Source organism: Periophthalmus magnuspinnatus, chromosome 5, assembly GCF_009829125.3.
Source record: "Periophthalmus magnuspinnatus isolate fPerMag1 chromosome 5, fPerMag1.2.pri, whole genome shotgun sequence".
Classification (NCBI taxonomy): Eukaryota; Metazoa; Chordata; class Actinopteri; order Gobiiformes; family Gobiidae; genus Periophthalmus; species Periophthalmus magnuspinnatus.
Genome location: NC_047130.1, coordinates 22,861,510 through 22,885,690, shown reverse-complemented (window position 1 = coordinate 22,885,690; position 24,181 = coordinate 22,861,510). Strand labels below are relative to the sequence as shown.

The 24,181-nt window shown below is 37.9% G+C and overlaps 2 protein-coding genes across 2 annotated transcripts in view; one reads left to right on the top strand and one right to left on the bottom strand.

The window, feature by feature from the left end:
- iffo2b (intermediate filament family orphan 2b) overlaps positions 1 to 14,982 on the top strand; it is a 43,258-nt gene extending 28,276 nt beyond the window's left edge. The window contains exons 2-8 of the mRNA XM_033966145.2: positions 915 to 975; positions 5,685 to 5,780; positions 7,392 to 7,562; positions 8,848 to 9,002; positions 9,780 to 9,945; positions 10,377 to 10,475; positions 10,967 to 14,982. Of these exons, the coding sequence (XP_033822036.1) occupies positions 915 to 975; positions 5,685 to 5,780; positions 7,392 to 7,562; positions 8,848 to 9,002; positions 9,780 to 9,945; positions 10,377 to 10,475; positions 10,967 to 11,197 (979 nt within the window). The 3' untranslated portion in view covers positions 11,198 to 14,982. The remainder of the gene's footprint in view (positions 1 to 914; positions 976 to 5,684; positions 5,781 to 7,391; positions 7,563 to 8,847; positions 9,003 to 9,779; positions 9,946 to 10,376; positions 10,476 to 10,966) is intronic.
- A 190-nt stretch (positions 14,983 to 15,172) lies between these two features.
- Positions 15,173 to 23,238, bottom strand: terf2ip (telomeric repeat binding factor 2, interacting protein). The gene is made up of 9 exons (XM_033966143.2): positions 23,156 to 23,238; positions 22,205 to 22,448; positions 21,512 to 21,654; positions 20,992 to 21,194; positions 19,943 to 20,062; positions 19,121 to 19,583; positions 18,929 to 19,038; positions 17,985 to 18,545; positions 15,173 to 15,956 (listed from the first exon to the last, which is right to left on the bottom strand). Exons 2-9 carry the CDS (start codon positions 22,423 to 22,425, stop codon positions 15,735 to 15,737), a joined length of 2,043 nt encoding a protein of 680 aa, XP_033822034.1. The 5' UTR covers positions 22,426 to 22,448; positions 23,156 to 23,238; the 3' UTR covers positions 15,173 to 15,734.
- Positions 23,239 to 24,181: the final 943 nt, after the last annotated feature.

The following is a 24,181-nucleotide window of genomic DNA, read 5'->3' as shown; positions in this document are numbered from 1 at the left end:
CCTGTTACCTTTTGTTCACTAGAGATCATCCAAATGATTTTAGTAAAGGTGTATGGAGTTTAAATACATGACATCAGAAGGTGAAAGAGTGTTTTCTGTTTGAGAGAAGAACTCAGCTTAAATACTCAGGGTTTGTGTGTTAAACGTGTGACTCCGGTTATGTTTTTGATTAGGAAAAAACATTATAACATTGATCATAAAAAAGTTTAATTATGGGCTCTTTAAAAGTTGCAAAAATGCTGTTAATGTTAAAGTTAATTAGTGGGTGATAGCAGACTATGTACCATATTGAGTGATACTCTCTCCACTATCTCCAAGTAATGTTAGTATTAGTAGAATCCTTTGCTATATGTTTTGTAACTGAATGAATAATCCATTTACCTAAAAATTATAGTACTCTCCAGGAAAGACCACTATATTTTTGCCATTGCTTGAGCTCATATGATTGAATATTTCACTTTAGAGTAATTTTGTGTTAGTCTAGTAATGTTCATCTCGTCTTCAGTTGTAATAGACTCATATGAAGACGTAAAAGAAGTTCGTTAAAGTCTCGTTTTGTGCAGTCTCTGTCAAGTATTACTCCAATTTTGAATGATCCTTTTAACTACATAACCCTGGTATGCAAACTCCCTTTCCATAGTGTGTAAAAATTCCAAACTATTCAAAACTAACTCAGTATTGTATGGGGGTCTATTGTTTAGTTTATTACCTCAGTTTGGTTTCAAAGGAGGTCGAGGACAAAGGACAGGAGGCAGACGGAGAGTGGGGCGTGGGTCTGCTCTACTGTGTCAAGGGCACTCTGTAATCAGATCTGGGAGCGCAACCAGCACACTAGCCCCATTATGAGCAGGTCTAGTGCCCCCCGGGAAGACTGGGACCTCTGGATCTGACCAGGTCTGTGCTGTGTGTTTCAGGTGGGAGGAGGAGACCACGCGCAGGCAGCAGCTGGAGTCCACGGTGGAGAGTCTGCAGCAGGTTGGATACACAAACCTGAAATATAAGTCTGTGTTATGAACAAGCGACTCAAGTGATGCCAAGTACTGCTGAAAGATCAATTATTGAAAAAAGAAATCTATCGTATTTCACAGCACGGCTTGTGGAGAAAGTCAAACTATATGAAACTACGCAAACCAATTACATACTAAGGCTGTAGGGCTGTAAACCTTTAGTTGTTTAGTTGATTAATCTGTCAACGGTCTCTTAATCTTTTTGTTTAGCTTATAAAGATTTATCATTTTAACAGCAGAAAGGAGAAGTTAGTGAGTGAGATTTTTTTAGTATTTATATGTAAAAACACAGATCAAATGGGTCACATACATCAAAATATATAATAAAGACTTTGGAGTTTTTGCCGTGCTTCTTTTTTAGTCGACAAATCAATTGACTGGACACGTCTTTAGTCAACCAAGAATTTCTTTAGTTGACTCCAGACTTACTACATATGCACATTTAAGTACATCATGTTTAAAGCTGCAATGTGTAACATTTCTGGTTGAGGTTATTACTATTGCTTCATATGGAATGTTCCACGGTCATTAATCGTCTATCTCCATGGTGGCAAATATGTGGCGTTATCATGCCGAGTCACAGGTCAGATCTGGGGAGAGGCGATCCCACTCACTGTAAAAATGCCTACCATTTTTTAGCATTTAGATAAGCTTAATGCCAAACTGCAATAATGACTCCATGAATACAAGCAGACTCAATCAGAAACGTTCTGCATAGTAGCTTTAACTTATAGCTTTCATTTGGTAGTACACAGGAAAATTGCAAAAGAAATATCTGCCTGATAAGCAACACAAACTGCTTGCAATTTGAGCATGGATTTAGGAACAGGATTTGATGACAATTCTGTGGCGATAGGCCCATCTAAAAAGGTCACATCTGACTGCACTTTTCAGCAAATGGAGAAGGTTTGGAAACACAATGTCCATCTTAAAACGTGTTATTTAAATAAATAATATATAAATAGCCTTATCAGAATCAGAATCAGAATCAGAAGACTTTTATTGCCATAGTCTGTGAACACAGTTCACAAACTAGGAACTTGATACGGTGAAAAAGTGCAACATAAACACACTGAATAAATACAAATACAAATAAGAGCATGCACAAAGTTAAAAAGATATGCTTAAAAAAATCAAATGAAATACTTAAAGGGAAAAAATATGTACAATAGCAGCATCAGAACAACAGTGCAAAGTGGCTTATTAAAGTGACCGGTGTTATAAAGTGTCCAGTTTAGTGCAGATATTATAGAGTGTTCATGAGACAAACAGCAGAGGGGAAGAAACTGTTCTTATGGCGAGAGGTTCTGGTCCCAATGGACCGTAGCCTCCTGCCAGAGGGAAGTGGCTCAAATAGTCCATGTCCAGGGTGAGAGGTGTCAGCTGCTATACGGCCTGCTCGCCCCCGAGTCCTGGAGACGTACAGGTCCTGTATAGATGGAAGGCTGCAGCCAATCACCTTCTCAGCAGAGCGCACAATGCGCTGCAGTCTCTGTCTGTCCCTGGCAGTGGCCCCAGCGAACCACACAGTGATGGAGGAGGTGAGGATGGACTCAATGATGGCCGTGTAAAACTGCACCATCATCTGGACTGGCAGCTTGCGTTTCCTCAGCTGCCGCAGGTGGAACATCCTCTGCTGGGCTTTCTTGATGAGGGAGCTGATGGTCGGCTCCCACTTGAGATCCTGGGTGATGCAGGTGCCCAGGAAGCGGAAAGAGTCCACAGTGGTGATGGGGGAGTCCGTCAGGGTGAGGGGAGGCAGGGGGGCTGTGACTTTCCTGAAGTCCACGATCATCTCCACTGTCTTCTGGGCGTTGAGCTCCAGGTTGTTGCTGCTGCACCAGGACACCAGCCGGTCCACCTCCCTCCTGTAGGCAGACTCATCGCTGTCCGAGATGAGTCCGATGAGGGTGGTGTCATCCGCAAACTTAACCAGTTTGACGGAGTCGTGGCTGGAGGTGCAGCAGTTGGTGTACAGGGAGAAGAGCAGGGGAGAAAGTACACAGCCCTGTGGAGATCCTGTGCTGATAGTCCGAGTGTCCGAGACATTCTTCCCCAGCCGCACGCGCTGTCTCCTGTCCGTCAGGAAGTCAGTGATCCACCTGCAGGTGGAGTCAGGCACGTTGAGCTGAGCGAGCTTGTCCTGGAGCAGAGCAGGGAGGATGGTGTTGAATGCAGAGCTGAAGTCCACAAACAGGATCCTGGCGTAGGTTCCCGGGGAGTCCAGATGCTGGAGGATGAAGTGAAGGGCCAGGTTAATGGCGTCGTCCACAGACCGATTGGCTCTGTAGGCAAACTGCAGAGGGTCCAGGAGGGGGGAGGTGAAGGACTTGAGGTGGTGCAGGACCAGGCGCTCAAATGACTTCATGACTACAGACGTCAGCGCCACAGGTCTGTAGTCATTAAGTCCAGTGATCCTGGGCTTCTTGGGGACGGGGACAATGGTGGACAGCTTGAAGCAGGCTGGGACATGACATGACTCCAGGGAGGTGTTAAAAATGTCCGTGAAGACAGGAGCCAGTTCCTCAGCACAGTGTCTAAGGGTGGAAGGAGAGACACCGTCTGGGCCCGCGGCCTTACGGGGATTCTGCTTCCTGAAAAGCTTAGTCACGTCCTGCTCCACAACTGTGAGGGCAGTGGGGGAGGAGGGGGGGTCCGAGGTGGGTTTGGAGGTAATGTCCATGATGGTGGGGGAGGAGGCGGAGGGGTGTGAAACTTCAAACCTCGCATAAAAGCCGTTTAACTTTTCTGCTAGTTGTTTGTTGTCCACGGCGGGAGGGGCTTTGGGCCTGTAGTTGGTGTAGTTGGTGGTTATCCATTCTGTCAGGTGTATATACATTGTTGTCATCATTGCACACACACAGACAAAGCAGGTGGGTTCAAGAAATTGCCTCTGCAGCAGAAATCCAGGCCCATGATGTTTTATTCAATACAGATTTAACAGAGCTGCACCAGGAACTAGCCTCTGCCCAAAAGATGTGTCAGATTAGAACAACTGTATTACAGAGACATTAGGGGTGTGCTGAGACAAGATAGAGACATCACCACCACTCTAGCTTCAATGCAAAACTTATTCATGTAGTAAATGTGTTAAAAAGTTGCGTTCACATGACATCATAACTTTTAAAACTGCCTGCTCTTTAGTTAGTAATGTTTAAATTTGCAACTTTGCAGTTTGTAACTTTTCTGATGGGGATCTACCTGTCATGAAAGTACATTTTGAAGCATGATATATCGCTCCAAATAAATATTGTTATAAATGATAATATTGAAACTTTAAGACACTGAATACACTTAAAATAAAACAAGATAATCCCAGTAAACCCAGTAAATTACCTCTAATTAGCCATAGAAGTGACTTATTGAACAAATCTGATTGTACTACAACAAAAATAACAAAAATCTTCCTACTTTTTCTAGGAAATATCTACATGATAAATATTGAGCCCTAAAATATATTGTTCCAGCTTTCATATATTAAAGGATAAGTCGGTAAATATGAATTATTGTGACAGGCCTTGGTCTACCATATGTTAAAGCTTTAAAATAACCCAAATAATGGCATTAAACATATCCATCTTGCATTTATTCAGTTGAAGGTGTTTATATTGCTCAAAAACATCCTCTACCAAAATTACTGGCAGCGCAATAACATCTCCTAAGTTCATCATAGCCTAATGAACTTTTTTACTACTATTAAAATTTGGTGGTATTATTTTAAATAAACAGGTACAATAGCGGTCAACTGAAAGGAAAGAGATTAAAGATGACATGTAATATGGCACATTTATGGACCCAATCCCTTACAATAACAACATCTGTTTGGATAGTTCTTTCAAAAATTGTTAATTGCCCATTGAGTTGTATGTGCCCCGGCTCTCTTAAATGATAAATTATAACATATATTTATCGTGGATGTAACCTGAAGTATTTAAATGTAACATAAGTTTTCGTCAGTTCCCAGTTTGATTTGGGCTGCCTCATTGTTTTGACGTTTTTGCATTAAGCATCATTAAGTTGAATTGACATTTTAAGGTCTTGACAGCACAGTAGGTTTCTTCCTTGGGGCAGTAAACCTTTCAGGCCAGTGCAGCAGATGTCCCTGTGTCTCTGAGATGGGCTTTAGTTCACAGATAGTAAATTTAGATACTTAACTGCATTGAGAAAGAAACAACCAGATGGTCCCCAAGTGAAATCTTACAATAGGCTAGTTTGTTTGTTTGTATAAAAGCAGGAAGAAGTATATCAGTCGGCATTGTATAACTTTTCTGGAGGACTTTTTTGCTTGAGATGATATTGCTTTGCCTAGAATGTTCCACAGTATCGTATAGCACAGATCTGTCTTGCAATTATTTAAATACAGGTGTTTCTATTTCCCAAAAGTACCTTGAAAAGCATGCATCCTTTCTGTGAGTGGGATCACCTCTCCACAGATCTGACCTGTGACTTACCCGGGTGGCGTCAATAGATAGGTTTAATGCCATGCTGTGGAACATGTTAGACATAGCAATAGCAAACAACAAATTCCTGTTGACTTTATTTGGTCATAACTTCAGTCTTTTTCTAATCTATCCAAATGTTTTATAGCATCTTATCAACACAAATAACATATTTGAGTACATTTTCCTATCTTGTTCCTGTTTAGACGTCTTTTTATTGCTGTGTTTTGTCTTTCAGAGCGCTGAGGAGTCACAGGAGGTGCAGGGTGAGCTGAATGAAAAGGTGGAGAGACTCAAAGCTGAACTTGTGGTGTTCAAAAGTTTAATGAGTGATGTAAGTATTTTATATTCACGAACATATGGTACACTCATGATATTCATTTTCCTATGTTATTGATAAAGAAAACCTGAACGTTAGCTTGACAAATAGGGTATTATGCACGTGTAGTAACATTATACAGTTCAGTTGTACTAATGTTGACTAGACTTAAATAATAATGTTATGCAGTATGAACACTATAGAATTCATAGATACCAACAAAAATATAACTTCATTCTCACTCTCACTCAAAACTAAAATATCTAAATACTGGCGTGAGTGCTTTTTTCTGTTATGTCAACCTGCATAAACAAATAAATGAATTTCGGAAACATCATAATGCATTGCTGAATGATACTTTAATGAGGTAGTTAGTTGTATTCCAGTCTTCTTATTGTAGTAATGTACAGTTTTAACTAAAGATAAATATACACAATCATTGCATTGTGCTTCCATGACATAAACCTTTACTGGTGATGTTATTGTTGAGTTTTCCTCTGACACAGGCTTCCATTGAACTGGCCTCTATCAGCTGTATATCACTAGGACTTCCTTCTGCGCTCTCTGAGTATTGTTCAGTATTGTTTTGTATTGTCCAGTGTCAGGCCTGCTCCTCTCTGATACACAGTCCATTATTCTGCAGTGGACCAGTTTGTGCAAACTCAGCGATAAATGTCATTTCAGTTTGATCCACACTTTTTGTTGTGTTTATTTTTCTGTGCTTCATCCATCCTGCTCAATATGTCTGAACACAGTGGAAAGTAAGTCGGTTATGGTGCAAACAATGGTGGCCAATAATGAAAACTCACAACAATGAATTAAATTATAAAAGGACGTCTTTGTATCTATAACTATAACTATTCAAATTTTGTTAGATGCAACTTAATTTATACTTATAACTATACTATATCATATACCAATTTTTAAGCTAGCTTCTGTTTTGTTTCTGTTGCTCCAAATGTCTTCTATTGTTGTGACTTCTCTTACGGGCCACTGTATAAACCAGTGTTTGTTAGAAGAAATGTAGTAATATGTTGTAGTGCTACTAGAGTAGAACTACTAAAACATCAATCCAAAATAACAAAAAAAAATTGTCATGTAGACTAGAAAAGAAATCCCTGGAGATGATATTTTTATGAGTATGATTATTGACTTGCCAATGATCAATCTCATGAGATTTTAGAAGCTAAGCAGGGCCACGTCTGGTTAGTTCTTGGATGGGAGACCGCGGGAATCCCAGGTGTCACAATGTTGCAGCAATGGTTCTAGTGGAAACTGTTGTTGTGTCCTTAGGCAAGGCACTTCACCCACCTTGGCTTGTATGAATGTAGTGTGTGATTTTTGGTGGTAGCTGCAGGGACCAGTGGGGCAGGTTGGCAGCCTCGCTTCTGTCAGTTTGCCCCGGGGCAGCTGTGGCTACAATAGCAGTTTAGTACCAAGTGTGGAGTGAATGAAGAATGTACTGTAAAGTGTGTTATGTCTTAACTGATAATTCTGGAAAAGTCAAGTGGATGTATCATGAAGTATAGGGCTTAGCGAAAACCCAAAATGACATCGATTAAGAATCCATATGGGTGGGTCTCGTTTGGTATTGTCATCTTACAGTTATGTCTCTTCCCATTACAGCAAATGTCCGACCTGGATACAAAGATCCAGGAGAAGGCACGGCACGTGGACATGGACATCTGCCGAAGGATCGACATCACGGCCAAACTATGTGACGTCGCCCAGCAGCGGAACTCAGAGGACATGTCCAAAATGTTCAACGTCAGCCCAGCCCGCTCACTGCCGGAGAGGGTGGGTATCTGTCCATAGGAGTGTTGACAGCTCTGATGTGTGCCGAGCAACAAGAAACACTGTATGCAAGAGGAATGGGAAATGCTTTGGTTTGTTATGTTGTCTTGGGCCAGTCTGAAGTGAGGGTAAATGAAGGAGTTTATGCAACGTAAAGCATACTGTAGGGTGTGTATATATGGGATTAAGTAGTTGTCTTTGTTGTATTTATGGGCTTTCAATTTCTGGACCTGGCATATTAGCAATGACTAAATAGTGAGTAATGAACAAATCAAGGAAGTTTTATTAGGATTAGACCATACACCTTTTATTGAGCGCTGGGGGTGTGGCTTAGTGCTTAGTGGTTAGAACCTTCGCTAACCAGAAAGTCGTCAGTTTCACTTCACCCATCTTTTCTATGTATGTGTGGCTACAAAAGTAATAAGTATGACACTGTGGTTAACATCAAATGCAAGTCGTGTGCCAGGTTTTTCAGGTCTGCAGTGGTTTAGAGGTAATTAGACGAGTACTTATCTGTGTTATCATGGGAACCCAAATGAACTAAAAATTCATGCTTAACCCAACATGTACTGAATGTAAACCAGGGGGGAGGAGAGAAGAGACAAAGTAAAGTGACTTTGAATGCCTAAGCGCTATATTTGATCAAATGTATTAATATTGTACTGTGGGTCCATGTTAGCCTTTCTCCCTTTAGCATGTTAACGCAGACAAATCCAGTTAGACGTCTTAGCTCGGGGACTTGACTGTGTGAACATAGTGACAGTATATTAAGCCTCTTGTCGCGTTTGCAGTTCAGGCGCTCTTACAGTGAAGGGAATTGAAATGCTGATGTGGTCACTGCCTTCAAGGTTATCATATTGTGCCGATGGGACTGGCTCAGGTTCAGCTCACTGGAATCTGTTGGGAATGCTTATATAAATGTGATTGGTAAATTCAGATGGTCCAGAAGTACCAATTACCTCATTGCATACACACTATATAGATTATAGACTCAACAGGAGTAACAAACCCATTAAACCTGGTCTAAACGTCGATTATGCCCCAAAAATAAGAATAAAATAGACAAAATATGTAATTAACCAAAACCTTAATCAGCTGTTAACCTAAATCTGTTTGTATTCTGTATTTTACTACCAGTATTTTCAACTCACAATCCTAGGAGTTAGCTTATTGCATTTGCTAGCACATCACACACAGCATCATCACCTCCTTCGACGCCACATATTTTAACATAAATATACAGTCGGCAATCTTGGATCTGTTCTGACATGTTGGTTTATTGTTTCAGGGGGCCATGGCTTCGGCCTGCTGCAGAAAGAAAGAGCGAAAGCCTGTTTCCGATGAAGAGACCTCAGAGATGGATGCAGAGCCAAGTCCGACGGAAGAGGAGGTGCCCGGGTCTCTCAACATCACGGACGAAATGAAACGAATGCTCAACCAGTTGTAAGTGACCCTGCCTATGTGTGTGCTCTGTGTTTACCTCCTTTTACATTACACTGCCCTTGTCTCCTGGTGCCTGCAGTGATGGTGTTATGGCATTCATGTGGGTAGTGTTGTGTCGCCCCCTGGTGTTTATGTGGAGTGTTGCATGCTGCTAATATTTAATTTTAACTTATGTATTAGATGTTTTTTGATGTACAGTATTAAGACATTGCTCAATCATCCCTTTGAACTTTTGTAAATTAATTTATTTATAATAGAAAGCCAATAGCAGGTAGAAGTGGAGTGAGCAGTTATAATACTAATAGTAGCCTAGCCAAGCAACTAAAGAGTAGTTAAATATTTACATACATTGTATTAACTAAAATACTTGTCATTTCTTTGTTTTTAGACCACTTTAAAAACAAGTCAACTAATAATTTGCAGATATTTTCTAAACCTCAATTTAGATTTAAGTTTGCATTGAATTACTGAATTAAATCAGCTTCTCCAAAATCCTGTAATATTATGAGGCTATGCTAATCTAATAGACTGTACGTGCTTGCATTGTGTTTGTCTGTTGTTTGTCATATTTGTTTGAGTCTGGTGGCTGTGACCTCTACTCTTTCTGTTTCCTCTCTCCTCTTCCCTTCTCTCCATACCTCCATGTTCCCTTGTCTCCTTGGTTCCTTGTCTCCTCTGTCCTTGTATCCATACTCCCTTGGTTCCTTGTGTCCTTGGTCCCTTCTCTCCTTGTCCCCCATGCAGCCATTGCTCAGATGATAACTCGTTTGTTGCCAGGCGGGAGACGTTTGACATTGACGATGATTGCGACAGCCTGACGTGGGAGGAGAACGAGGAAACGCTGCTGCTCTGGGAAGATTTCACCAACTACAATGTGCCCCACGCCATCACCATGACAACATGCCCCGCCTCCAGCGAGACCAACGGAGACGCCCCTGACCCCGTGAGTGGTTGAGGCTGTAATGGTTTATGGTTATTGTGAAAAGAAACCAGGAGGTTTTATGACTTATTGACACCATAAATGAATCATAAATATATTTTATATCCACTATGGTCCTTTATTGTGGATGAAGGGGGAAAAAAGAATGACTGAATCGTTGAAAAAGCATTCAAACTGTGTAGTGGCTTACCATACACACAATACCACAATATCTCTCTCAAATAGTTCAAACATTTCAAAACCATTCAAAAACTATAATAGTTCAGCATTGGTTGCATAGATTGCAATAAAACTAGGACCTAGGTATAACTAGTTTTACAATTTTTGTAATATAATTTATATAATTCTTAATTAAATGGACTAAGTTTGACTCCACTTTGTCACATTCACCCTGATGAGCAGTGCATATTGAGATCTGTGTTTGTGTCCTTCAGGATTCTCAGGACGGCAGTCTGGGCAGCCTCATCGATGAAACCGAGTCTCTGTTTAAGACGCGAGAGCAGGAGTACCAGCATACCATCGGACAGATAGAGGTGAGTGTATACGGGAAGCACTCGTATCAAGACGGCTGTAGTTAATTAAATTCATATTTACTAAGAATTATCCTAATGCTATTTAAGACCATTTGGGGTGTTATGCTGTTTAAAGTACCTGGTATTCCCAGCAGTCTCACATCATTGTACTAACCAGGCCAGTCCTGTTCACCTTCTGAGATTGGGCATTTACCGGTAGTTGTATTTATTAATTTATCATTTGATGTATAAGACAACAACTTGACAAAGCTCCAAGTATGGTTTTGCATATATGTATGTATGTGTGTATATATATATATATATATATATATATATATATATATATATATATATATATATATATATATATATATATATATATATATATATTTTTTTTTTTTTATTTATTTTTTTTTTATTAAAACTAATTATATCTTGGTTTATTGACATGTACATGCTTATTGTTACTTACAGCCTCGATTCTAAACCTTTGTCCAAACTCTGTCCCTCAGATGGAGCTGGCGACAGCGAAGAGTGACATGAACAGACACCTACATGAGTACATGGAGATGTGCTCCATGAAGCGTGGCCTGGACGTCCAGATGGAGACTTGCCGACGCATGATCAAAGGGGGACGCAGCTCACCCTCCTTCAGTTCCGTGGCCAGCTCTGACTCAGGAAACACAGACGACATACAGGACGAGATCTCAGACAAGGACCCCGAGCCTGGAGCCGTGAGCTGAGGGGGGCAGAGGGGCAGAGGGGGAGAGAGGGGGTATGTTTGCTCGGTCTGTACACCTGAGATAGACCTGTGTGGACTTTGGACCTGGTCTTTGGTCTTAAATGTCCAGTTGGGTGCATAGAGAGAGAACTGGTGCTTTTCCTGTTGTTAAAAGGTTTATGGGTCCTCTTCTGTCAAGTGCATACACTGTAGACTCCAAGCTGTGCTCTTTTATTCAAGGATCTGTTAATCGGAACAGACTCAATTTTTAAAACAGCATTTTGCTTTTTTAAAGGTGCACTAGGTAACTTTTCTTGTGGGGGGTTTGCCATTTACTTGTCTCCATGGAGATGTTTGACTCTGCCTGAAATGTTCAACTGTACGGCATTAAAATATATCTTAAAATGCATTGTCACTGTGAGGGGGCTCATCCCTCAGATTTCACCCAGATTTCACTTGTAAATTCACTTGGGTGTGTCACCTGCTCGTCTTCATGGGGATACGCCTGACGCTTAATGCTGTACTGTGGAACTTTCTAGGCAACACAATGACATATTCATAGAGTCAAACAGGTGGCATACAGTATGGGTGAAAACTACCTTTTCAACTGCTTTGCAATAATTCCCATTCCTTCATCTCATCACTTTATCATAGGACATACACACATCCAATGCAGTTACAGGGTTTCTATGAACCAGGTAAAACTCAGCAGGTAAGCTTTATACAACAGCAGCCATAAGAATATTTGCCATCAGGTCACTCAAACTTGCCGTCTTTTGTCTATCTCTGGGTTACTGTTAAATACAACGCTGCAAACAGAATAGCCAATGACATAACAGCCATTTCAGTCCTTTGCATAACTGCATAACTAAACCATAAAAATAGATTTAGGGTTGCCAGATCAGAGAAAAAGAGCACAGCTGTTTGATGCACTATTGAAGTTCTATGCAACTTTTTGCCAGCCTTATTTTTGGGCTGGCCAGTTCCCTCCTTATTTCTTTTAAGTAGCCTTTTAAGCAGGTTTTTATATGTTTTTGTGCGTTTAGTACCAGAATGGATCATGCATGTCATTATTGCCTTATTGCAGAAACCACAAACTGTGCTTCTAAAACAAGAACAGCATTGGGGATAATTTCTCAGTTTTTGTTTTTTTTTAAAGGTGCAAAATATAACTTTTCCAGTAGAAGGTCTGCCCCCTGTTTGGAGATATTTTTGTTTTGCCTAGAATGTCCCACAGTATGGCATTAAACACATCTATCTTTGATGTTGTAACACATGCCTTCTTACTGTGTAAGCAGCCTCATCTCTCCAGAGATCTGACCAGTAACTTCCCCTGGTAGGGTCCCGTGATCATCCTGTGATGGACATTTAATGCCTGTGGTGCATTCAAGGCAAGTAAATAACTCCAGAGACAAGCAGGTGGCAGACCGTCCTCAGAAAAAATACATAGTGCACTTTCAGTATGAACCAATCAGAAATGATAATATTAATGACAAAAGCCAACCCCTGTCAAAAATATTTTTAAACCTAACCAAAGGATACTGCAATTTCTGTTCCAATAAAATGTCTGAATGTATATAGATGGTAAGACCTGAGCTGTAGACACCAGGGGCCTCTGGTGTTCAAATTGGCCTAAATGATTGAAGATTGAAGCATGGATATAGCACTTACAATTGTCAATTAAAAGAACGTAAGGTCGGTGGTATTTCTGAGGTCAAGTGCTTTCTTTCTGATACATTGAATTGTAAAATTGCAGATTGTAAATGACAGGCCTTACTGTAGCATGTGCGGATCTATGGGGCTTTTTCTAATCTTTCTAAAGCTGCTTTTGTAACAGCTGCTAAACAGAAGTTATATTTTTAATCACGTCTTCTGTAATCATGTTTTTGGCAAAAAGAAAAAAAATATTATTTTATTTTGTGTATTGTGTCTGTCTTAACATTGGGCAGTTTTATATGTTAGCAGCCCAATTATGAAACTATATTAAGTAAAGTATATTTGGTTAACTATGAGCTAGCAGTGAGCGAAAGAGTCTTGAGAAAATGCAGTCACTCGTAAGTAGCATTCATAAACCAGAGCATTGTTTGTTGATGTTAAACCAGCCTGATCAGTGACAAAGAGCCATGTTATTGCTACTCAACTTAGATGCATTATGTAACTTCTCTGGTGGAGGGTTCATGCTTGTTTCAAATGAGATGTTATTGCTTTGCCTGGAATGTTCCAGAGTATGCCATTAAAGTTATGTATTTTGCATGTATGAATTACAGGTGTTTTTAATTGCAAAAAAACATGCATCTTTCTGTGAAAAGACTCTCCATAGATCTGATCTCCAAGTTGGCCTGGTCTCCATGGAGATAGATAATATGTTTAATACTATACTGTGGAACATTCCAGGCAGCCAAAACTTTAACATCTCCATGGAGACAAGCTTGTGGCACACCTTCCACCAGAAAAATCACATAGTGCATCTTTAGGTTTTAGTTTGAGTGCATCTGAACCAAGGTCTTCAGAGGGCATGTACCCACCTCACGTAAAGCCAATCGTAGCCAAAGTGCGTATTTGACAAGGTGATAGTGTTATTAATGCTATCAGTGTTTATAAAATGCCTATGACACTATTCAGGCATGACATCATGACTAGCACGACAAGCCAGATCACACAGGCAAGCTTAATTTCACTCCCCATATGTAGGTCAGAATGGGTCAAATGCAGAGGACAAGTTTTCATCATAGAGTCACTAAAATATACTGTACCAACCATGTAATTCCTCATCTTTTGATACTAACTGATCACAACAGACCTCAAGGTTTGGAGATGTTATTCATGGATTTCAGGAAAAGGATTGACTATGGCAATGCTCCTCCATTATTATAGCAATAAAGCAATTCAAATAAAAATATTACATCTTTTGAATGGGGAAAGGTCAACAAAATCCTTCAAATCTAAAAGGAATAATTTGCCTGAAACTCATGCGTAGCTCAATCATCTATTTATCACATTGTAGCACAAAAATAGGGGAGGTAAATTGATTTGTTTTGCATGCTTTATAATCAAAGACATTCAGGAGAGGGTATGTTTAAAAAAAAAAAAAGATTTGAATACAAATAGTTACCCTTCCTCATTTTTCAGCAAACAACAAAATGTTCATTAGCATCAGAAAACAGTATATTCCATACACTGAGGTTGCCATGGTGAGGAAAAGCTGTTCTTCAGATAAGGTGTAACTGGTCGTAATGTTTTGCCTGATTGGAGTCTTATTATATACCGATTGTATGACTGTGGATTTGATATAACTGTATACTGTAAACTAGGGTAAAAAAAAAAAAGAAAAAATGTGTTGCTATACTTGGTTGATGGTTGCTCGCGGTGGGGATCTTTTTAATTAAAATTTTGAATGACAGACTTTTGCTTGTAACCTAAAGGATTTGAGGATTTAAATGGTGTAAATTGAGCAAATTTGTGGAATGTCCATATTTCTTACTAAAGTGTTTTATACAAATGTTTTTATGAGCATAGCTTTGGGATTTTTATTCAGTTTGTTTGCAATCATCAGTGCTTCTTCTAATATACATTGCTTTATTGTTTATTGTTTGAATAATTAATTTGTATGGATTATTATAAGTTTAAGAGAGTATTTTGTTTAATCTCTTGATAAAATGTATTCACGTGGGTCTGGGATTATGGCTGTTCTGAATTGTTAATGGGGTAAAACAAATAAAGGGTAGATTGGATAAAATAAAGTCTCCAAAATGCATTTTTTACTCCAAAAGTCAACAGTTTGTTATTTGCTTGAAAAATACTTCCATTCTTAAAAGCAGCTGAGAAAAACCCACTTTCTCCAAGATGTACTGCAGCTGTGTCATCCAGAAGCTGTTGTATTTGTTTTAGGCAAAAAATTAAATATACCCAAAACAAAAATAATAAAACTGTATTTTATAACAGTTACAGGATGCAAAATATTATATTTTTGTTTGTATGTTATATATACACTACTGTACAGTAGTAAAAGCGTATTTATTATAAGTATACTTTTAAAAACAATATTCTTTCGCTGATACAACACATACAATTTAAGAATAGTAAAAGAAAAAATGTTACTACAGCTAAAATATTTATCTTTAACAGGCATTTTGTTTTTTGTACCAATTGTGGTGAGCACAATACTGAACTCAAGAGCTTTCTAGAGCTAGAACCAGAAATCACAATTTGAGTTGGTACAATTATCATTACAAACATTACTATTACTATTGCTTGAACAACATTCTCTGCAAAGGATAAGGTCTTTTTTGGTACGAAATGTATTAGTTCATCAGTTCATATTTCATATCTTCTCTCAAATGTTATTGCTCCAGGACTTATTTACAATGAGCACTTTGAGAGGAATCCTACTTTTATCGTACTAAAATACTTTAACAGTTCGATTTTTTTTTTTTTTTTTCAAAAATTGTGCAGACCTCGATTTCAACAAAGCGGTATAGTTGTTGTACAGTCTTAATGTAGTCAATGGTAAACCCTGGCCTTGTCTTACTTTACAACATAAAAATCATACACCCAACTCTTCATCCCTCAATCTCTAGAAACTGGAGTCTTTTGGCCAAGGCCTCTTCACCATACTTGGTCAGCAGATCCTGTCGTACTTCTTGGTCTGTGGAACACAAACGTTGATCATCAGTCCGAGTCCAGATCGGTCCAGAGAATGACGAGGGTTTCTGGAGGATCTCATAGGCCAAAAACAGGTCTCCACTGGCCTGCAGAAGGGCTTTGGTCACGTTGATTAAGTTCTGAACAAGTGAAGTGAGACACAATTAGTCACTAGGTATGTATATGCAGAAACTGAAGATTCTTGTATTAGTATTGTATCAGTTCATATTTCAGTCTTCTCTCAAATGATAACACTGGTCAACACTAAATTTATTGTCTAAGATTTTTTTAGCTGATTTAGGATCATTTTGATGTGCTGAATCCAAAAATCACATTGGTTTTGCTCAACCAGGTCAACTAAGCTACATATTTGTTTTTGGACGATTTTGTTTACATGTATGAGTATTTTCACGTCATATGATGCAAAATTCTGTTATATTTCTCGCTATAAACAAATTCTGAAGATTTTGCATGTGCCAACTTATGACTACCGGTAATTGTTTTTTTTATATTACAAGTGAATGAAATGGCTTCGACTAGAAGATCTTGCAAAAATAAGCCTGACATATTCTGCTACATCTGCGGTGAATACACCAATATTCCTAACAGGAATCAAGTCACAAGTTTCATAAAGCGTGCTTACCATGCTTATTTTGGTATTAAACTTGGTGACCAAGATGAAGCTTGGGCGCCACACATGGCATGCAAGTCATGCACCGAGTATCTGCGTCAGTGACTAAAGGCAAGAAGAGTTGTCTGGAGTTTGGAATTCCCATGGTTTGGAGGGAGCCGACATCAATAGCTACTTCTGGGCTATTGATGTGACTGGGATCAACAGAAAGAACCAAAGCAGCCTCAAGTATCCTGACCGTGAATCAGCACGTCGTCCTGTAGCTCACTGTGATGAAATTCCAGTACCTGTCTTTGGAGAAGTTCCTGACATCAGTGACAAAGATTCCTCCAGTGTGGTTTTAATGATGATGCTCCACATCCTTTTTCCCAAAAGGAGCTAAATGTTCAGGTTTCCTGAGAATCTGGGATCACTGAGTGATGAGCAGGTGGAGAGATTCCATCAGGACATAAAAGAGATGGAGACCAGGTATCAGGGACGCTGGGATGCAGTCATGATGGCTGATTACTGTTGGACTCTGAAGAGAGACATCCCTGCTGCTGAGCATTCAAGGGGTTCATAGAAACAGAAGTTCATGTCCTGAATTTTGCAAAATGATAACGTAACGTTCCAATTTACATGCACTTACCTTTATCAATTAACATAACGTAACATTTAATTAAATACATTCTGTTAGAAAACTATTTTTTATCTCCTAAAACATTTTTTGATGAGAAATATTAAAGAAAATCAACTGATAATGTCACAAAATTGTAATCAATTTAGTCAGAAGATCAGATTTTTCAAAATCAAATTAGCATAAAAACCTGACCTGACTGAGAAAAATGGATATCATTTTTGGATTCAGCGGTGCTAAATGGTCCTAATTCAGTTGAAAAAACACAGACAACTTTCAAAAATGTTTTTTTTGTAACCCAGTGTAATGCTTCAGGAGCATTCTGAACAGAAATGTACTTTTACCATAAATCTAGTCACAACTGCAATACTTTTACAGTTACATTTTTTTTTTTCGAAATTATGCAACAACTTTTGGTTTGTACAAACTAGATTAAGTTTGTACAAACCAAATGAAAGATTACATCTGGTATTATGATGAAACATGATGCTGAAAAAGTATGCATCAAATTAAACCTCAAAAAAATAACAAACTGTTTCACTAATTAAAGATAATTTTAGTTAGTTTCACCACAACAAACCAGCAGATTAAGCAACAGCAACATGCATAACTGAAAGCTGAAAACATAAGTTTTCTATTTTCATTTTTAATCTGGCTAGTTTTACAATAGAGTTTTATTATAAATTCAATATATATATATATATATATATATATATATATATATATATATATATATATATATATATATATATATATATATATATATACACACTCAATATTAAAATGTTGCATATGTTCAAAACAGCATTCCCCATATTATTTTTATATATTTTTTAATGATCTCCTCACCTCTAATTAACTGTCTATATATCAAATGTTTGAAATTAAACCAATGTAGCTGCCCCTGTATCTTGCCCTTACCTGATTGGTGTGTTTCATGAACTCTCTGAGCAGCTGGACGTCTTCTTCCAGCTGCTCCTGAGTCAGTGATGGGGAGTTTGTAGGTTCATTCGTTGGGATGGCAGCGGATGAACTGGAACCAACAAGAGACTGGGAGACGTCCTCCGGCTCCTGCGATTCGCTTTCAAATATAAACAGGTGGGCCTTTGATGACACCTGCTCAGTTGGAGGATTGTCTCTTGTGGTCACCTCTGAGTCCTCCTCCAGCTCCTGTGATTCACTTTCAAATATAAACAGGTGGGCCTTTGATGACATCTGCTCAGTTGGAGGATTGCCCCTTGTGGTTACCTCTGATATGGCAGGATCAGAGGCGCTGGCATCATTGTGGGCAGTAGCAGGGGCAGTAGTCGTAGCAGTATCTGTGGTGGTGGGTTGAGGATTTTGTTCAGCTTGTGTGGTGGCTGGATCTTTTTCTTGATTTTCTGAATTTGAAGGAGATGGATCCACAGAGTTTGAAGAACCTTTAACTGCCTCTATGGAAGTGCTTGGTCCTGGCGTTTCACACTGAAGATCAGAGTCAGACTGAGGAAAAAAGAAAGAAGTTAGTGTATTCACTAATTGTATACGGGAAATGTATGATCCTTGTAAAATGTGTAGTAAATACAAATATGCTAAATCAATATTTGCTAAACATGGTGAGGGTAATTATATTAAGTCAATAGAAAATCAAATAAAAATAAACGTATACTGTTTGAGAAGGGTAGGTGCAATTTCAATGTTATTATTATGCAACTATTCATAAAATATTTCCTCCCTTACATTTTGGAGATTTCTCAAGACGTTGTTTTTCCCAACAAAATGTTTGACAAATATTGCTAAAAAATAAGGAATTAAATCAAAGGTGGCCAAGTTGTACTCATTGCAATACTATATATGTTTTAGTTGTAACATTACAGTAATATTACCTCACTATTCTCTTCAAATTCTTTAGTAGCCATCTCAAGAATGCCAAGTTTCCTCTTCTCTGCTTTCTTCTCTGTAGATTGAGGTTGAGGTACAAGACTATTTCCTTCATCTAAAAAAATAAAAAAAATAATACATGAAGCTCAACAACTCGTAAAGCGTAAATCTTTCTATATTTAACCTTAATATTATACCTATTTGTGTCGTTTCAGATGGACCACTTTCACGTTCCTCTTGAATTTGCTCTGCTACATTGGACTCAGTTTTCCTCCTGACCTTTTTTGGTGGTGATTGAGCTTCTGTTTGAATTCTTTTGGTGCTGGAAACTGGTTTGGATCTGTCTGAATGTTGTGGCAATATGACTAGGCTACCAGGGAATGCTCCTGACCTGAGTTTTTTCACATATGGGATATTTTCTAATTCAAGTTGCCGTCTTGTTACTGGACGGTTAATTGATTTGGGTGATGATTTGTCATTTGAGTTTCGGACAGTTTTTGCAGTAGTTTCTGTTGGTCCATCTTTTTCAGTAGCAGAGCTGTTAGTTTGCTGTTGTTCTGGCGTCTCATCGATTTCAGATTTAGAAGTCTCCATGGAATCACTGTTATGGCATTTGGCTGGTTCTACATCTGCCTGTTCCTCACGGGAGTCAGCGGAAATCTGTCCAAATAAACATACATTGGTTTTAATGAATCTTGAATACATATATACATCAATCAATCAGAAATGTGCTAAAATATTACAGAAATATCACATTCTACCCTTGTTTGGATTACACTGTAAGTTTCATTTATTTTTATTTGTAACTGGCTTTTTATTTGTAACTGGCTTTTTATTTAAAAAAAAATAAAAATATGTTATATGAGCCATGAGGACTGTAAAGCATAACCTGTGTATAGGGCTGTTCAAATCTAAATTATGATTTTTTGGGGCATAATCAACATCACAATTATTTCAACCAATTACTGTAAATTTATCCTGTAGAGGTAGTACTGTAAACATCTATTGTTTAATGTTACCTGTGTCAGGTCCATCTCTGCTGAAATGTTCTCGGGATCCTCTGCCTCAACTGGGATATTTTGAGGAGATGTACTTTTACTGTCAGTTTCTGTTTGATCTGTATCTGTTGTTTTGTTTTCCTGAGAACAAAAACACACAGACTGTAACTTCAGGCTTACCAGACATTTTGACATAAGAGAAGCAAGTACAAATACATTTTAATTAAGTTATTTTATTAAACTCAAATCTTAATCCGCCAAAACAAAACTTTAGGTGGGCCTTTGTCCCATTAACCTACATTCATCTTATTTAATTTCACATATTTGTGCATTTAATTTTCCATAATTTTTCAATATTCAACTAAACTATTAGATATAACTATTCCAGGTTTGTTTTGTTTAGTCTTTGTTTAATTATAGTCCACCTTTCAGTTAAACATCACACATACACCAGTTAATTTAGATATTTTATTTGATTAAACTTATTCATTTCAGTGAAACAAACATTCATTCATTCTTAACTGAATCTCCACATTGTGCAAACAAAGAGAGACCATGCCCAATATCGGTCATTTTTAAAGCCTTTGGGGTGAGGTCGTGGGCCGGACCATGTGGAGTGGAGAACTGGGTTAAGTTCTTTTTGTTTCAAGGTCTTTGTGTATTTTGGTTTCTACTTTTAAGTGTTTATATTTTACTTAGGACTTAGGCCCTCCAAAATCACACAGTTTATTCTGGAATTCTGCTAAAGTTAAAATGTATTATTTTTGCCACGGTGATTTGAAATAAATTTTCTTGATTGGGAGTCTGCCTCCTGCTTCAGACCACAATGGCCAGCTTCGCCACAATTAGATGTAATACATTTTCATTTTAGGCTCTATTAGGGAAAAATGACTTACTCTCAGAGTAAGAAATTTGGTTATTGCATTAGTACTGTGTATCACACAATTATTATCATTAAAAATAGCTGTGCATGGTATTATGTAACAGCATTTTATTCTGTAGTGGCCAAAAAATGCATTCCTTCTGAATACATTTCAAAATAAACATAATGAAACTATAACACAACATACATTTTCCGTGTCTGCCTGCTTGCATGCTGACAGCTTGTGCACCAGCTGTACTCTGTAGTGATATTTCATGGATTGCCAGCTGTGGCTGGTCACTTGTTGTTTGGCCATCTCCTGCCACAGCCGGTTACCCCCAATCTCATTCTTGTGTTTGCTCACATAACTCAGAATAGCATTGTCTTCCTCAGTGGTGTAGGCAGATCTTCCTGTTCACACAAATAATGCAATATGTAAATTAGGTCAAGACTAAAGAGGACATAAAACTGGTGGGTGTTGGCATAAATCATAATGTAATAAAACTATGGAAAGGTTTTACATTAAACTTTACTTGTATATTTGTAAATCCCAAAATTGTATTGCTCCTTTATAAATACAATTCTCTAATTAAATCATCTTGGATCTTGGCCTTAATAGCACAAAATTGTTAGCTGTTTGGAAATCATTAGTTCGTAATTTATTCCATAAAATGGAAAAAAGTGTCATTTATCTTGTTAAAATTTAAACCTCAATGTAAGTAATATACCTGTTAAAAGGGCGGGAGAGTCGACTTTGCTCTTTGATTTTTTTTTTGCCAAATTTGGAGATTCTGGAATCAGTCTGTACTCTTCTATATTCAGCCTTTCATTCTTCTCAATACAGTCCTGAATGTACCTCGTTGACACATACCTGAAAAGACAACAAATATAAATTACTCTTCTTAGTGTAGGAGGTAGCTTTGCCTAAATTTCCCTATATTTTTGTAGAAATCTATTATTATCTATATTACAAGTAAATAATAAGTTTACTCAGCATAAAGTTTGAATGTCAGTATATAGTTTAAATTTATATGTTTTTTGTATTTATTATTGCACAAATTTAAGACACTAGTGGACTCCTAGAGTTTAGAATTTCTAGGTTATATCCAAACAGTGCTCAAATTGTTACCTTTGCAACCCTTGCTAGATCATTATTATACATCACTTATATGGATAGATAGATAAATAGATATAGATAGATATTCTTTTCTCTTTGTAATAAGTATAGTATATACTTTAATAAGTATAGTATATACGTATTACAAAATGTATTAAAACTAAAAATTGCCTTCATCATCTGTATTATTTACAAGAATGTTGTGATGTCATCTGAGAGTGCTGTGGTAGCTGTTGTGCAATCATATCATTATAATAAGCTGCTAGTAATAACATTTGATTAATCTCAGAGTGAGAGCACTCACAAGTGAGCAGTACTTTTTGGAAGAGATGCCCTCTCCTCTGGGTCTTTGAGCAGGATGGTGCCTTTTTTGAGGAAATTACACATCAGACCTCCTCCAGCTCTGATTAGCGGCACCAGCTCTCGTTTCATGGGGCCTGGTCTGAGATAGAAGTTCAACGGCTCCCCCTCTTCGCTCACAAACAGCCTCTTGGACTGTGGCTCGTCTTTACTTTTGGATGGCATGTTGGTTATGTTTCCTTTGAAGCCTACAGTGTTATGCATGAGAATAATGTAAAAATTAAAACAAACTTGCTTCATACAAAACCACACATTTCACACATTCAGTGCTATGCATTGATCAAGCAGCTATTAGCTGGGCTTCTAGCTTCAGCTCTCACACACATACACACACATACACACCCCTACACACCCCTACACACACACACACACACACCCACACACCCCCACACCCACACACACACCCACAGCTTAGCTCTGTATAAATATTCAATGGAAAGTAGAAAGTGAATTAAATACAAATCCAATAAAGCTAGACATAATATGAGTGTTATAAAATTTCTTGTAGGAATTTATAATGAAGTTTTATGCCTACTTAGTTCAGTGGTACAAAACGTTGGCAAGATAAGAAAAAAGTAGCAATTCAGTCTAGAGTGTTGACAGTAGTAAGCTATTTTAACACTGGTCAAAACCAATTCTTCCAATTCCACCTACTTTATGTCTATGCTTTAATGTAGTTTGCCATTACAATTTTAATCGACTAGTTTATGTTATGTTAACAGTCTGAACCTGTGGGCTAACTTAACTGTGATGTTCAAGTAACTCAATACTGTGAAAACGAATCAAACGATGTTATTATTCTGAGCCAACGTAACCTAAACCAAAGCTGCAGAGTTTAATGTTGCAATTCCATCCTTTGTGAATAGTATGCAAAGAATAAAGACATAAACGTCACCTAATTTGATGCGGCAACACTTCGTATGAGTCCCACAAACAATAGATCCATGTACAAAACCGAAACACACGATACTTCCGGTGTCTTTCTTCTTCGTGGATTTGTCATGGGGCATTTGAGAGTAGTGCTCAATAGCGACACGGTTCATAGCGGTGAGAACAGACTCATTGATGAACAAATAAATCTTGACGTGTTCGGGTGAAATAATACAAAATGCACAATAATATAATATAATACTATGATTGCTTTGTTATATGTTAATTTGTTATAAATTAATGTATATATATATCAATTTGTTGATGGTGTAAATATCTTGCTCCACAACCTTTATTTATGAGACTATACATAATGATGCATATTTTGTAATTTTATCTTTCCTTTTTTATATTATTATTATATATAAGCTACATCATATGTTTATGTTAATATTTTTTGGGTTATTGTTTGCCATTTGGCCATTCTTGACATTGCTCATAAACTAATAGGGACAGAAAGTGTCACAGGCTTGAATATGTATATGTGGACACATTTCAGAACCATTTTATAACAATAAGGCAAGGAAAGCTTATTTGCATAGCACAATTCATACACAAAGTAATTGAAAGAATAAGAAAGACATTCATCACAATACAACAATTCAAAACATAAATAATCACACAACATGAAAAGAGAAGAGTGCAGAATAAAAACCTTTCAGTCTGGATTTCAGTCTGGATTTCAGTCTGGAGCCTGGATTTAAACATCGTCAAAGTAGAGGCCTGTCTCACATCTTCAAGAAAATTGTTCCAGGTTGTAGCTGCATAAAACTGAAACACTGATTCTCCATGTTTAGTCCTGACTCTGGACGGAGGCCGGTCCCTGAAGTCCTCAGAGTGTGAGATGTTTAAAGAAGCACTAACATAATTGATTACATGATGGCACTAACGGTGATTGAAACAAAACAAACCTTGCTAATATTTCCTTTTAAAATTCCTTATGATATAAATACCACACATGCTTATAAATGGCCATTAAGTTCAAACACAC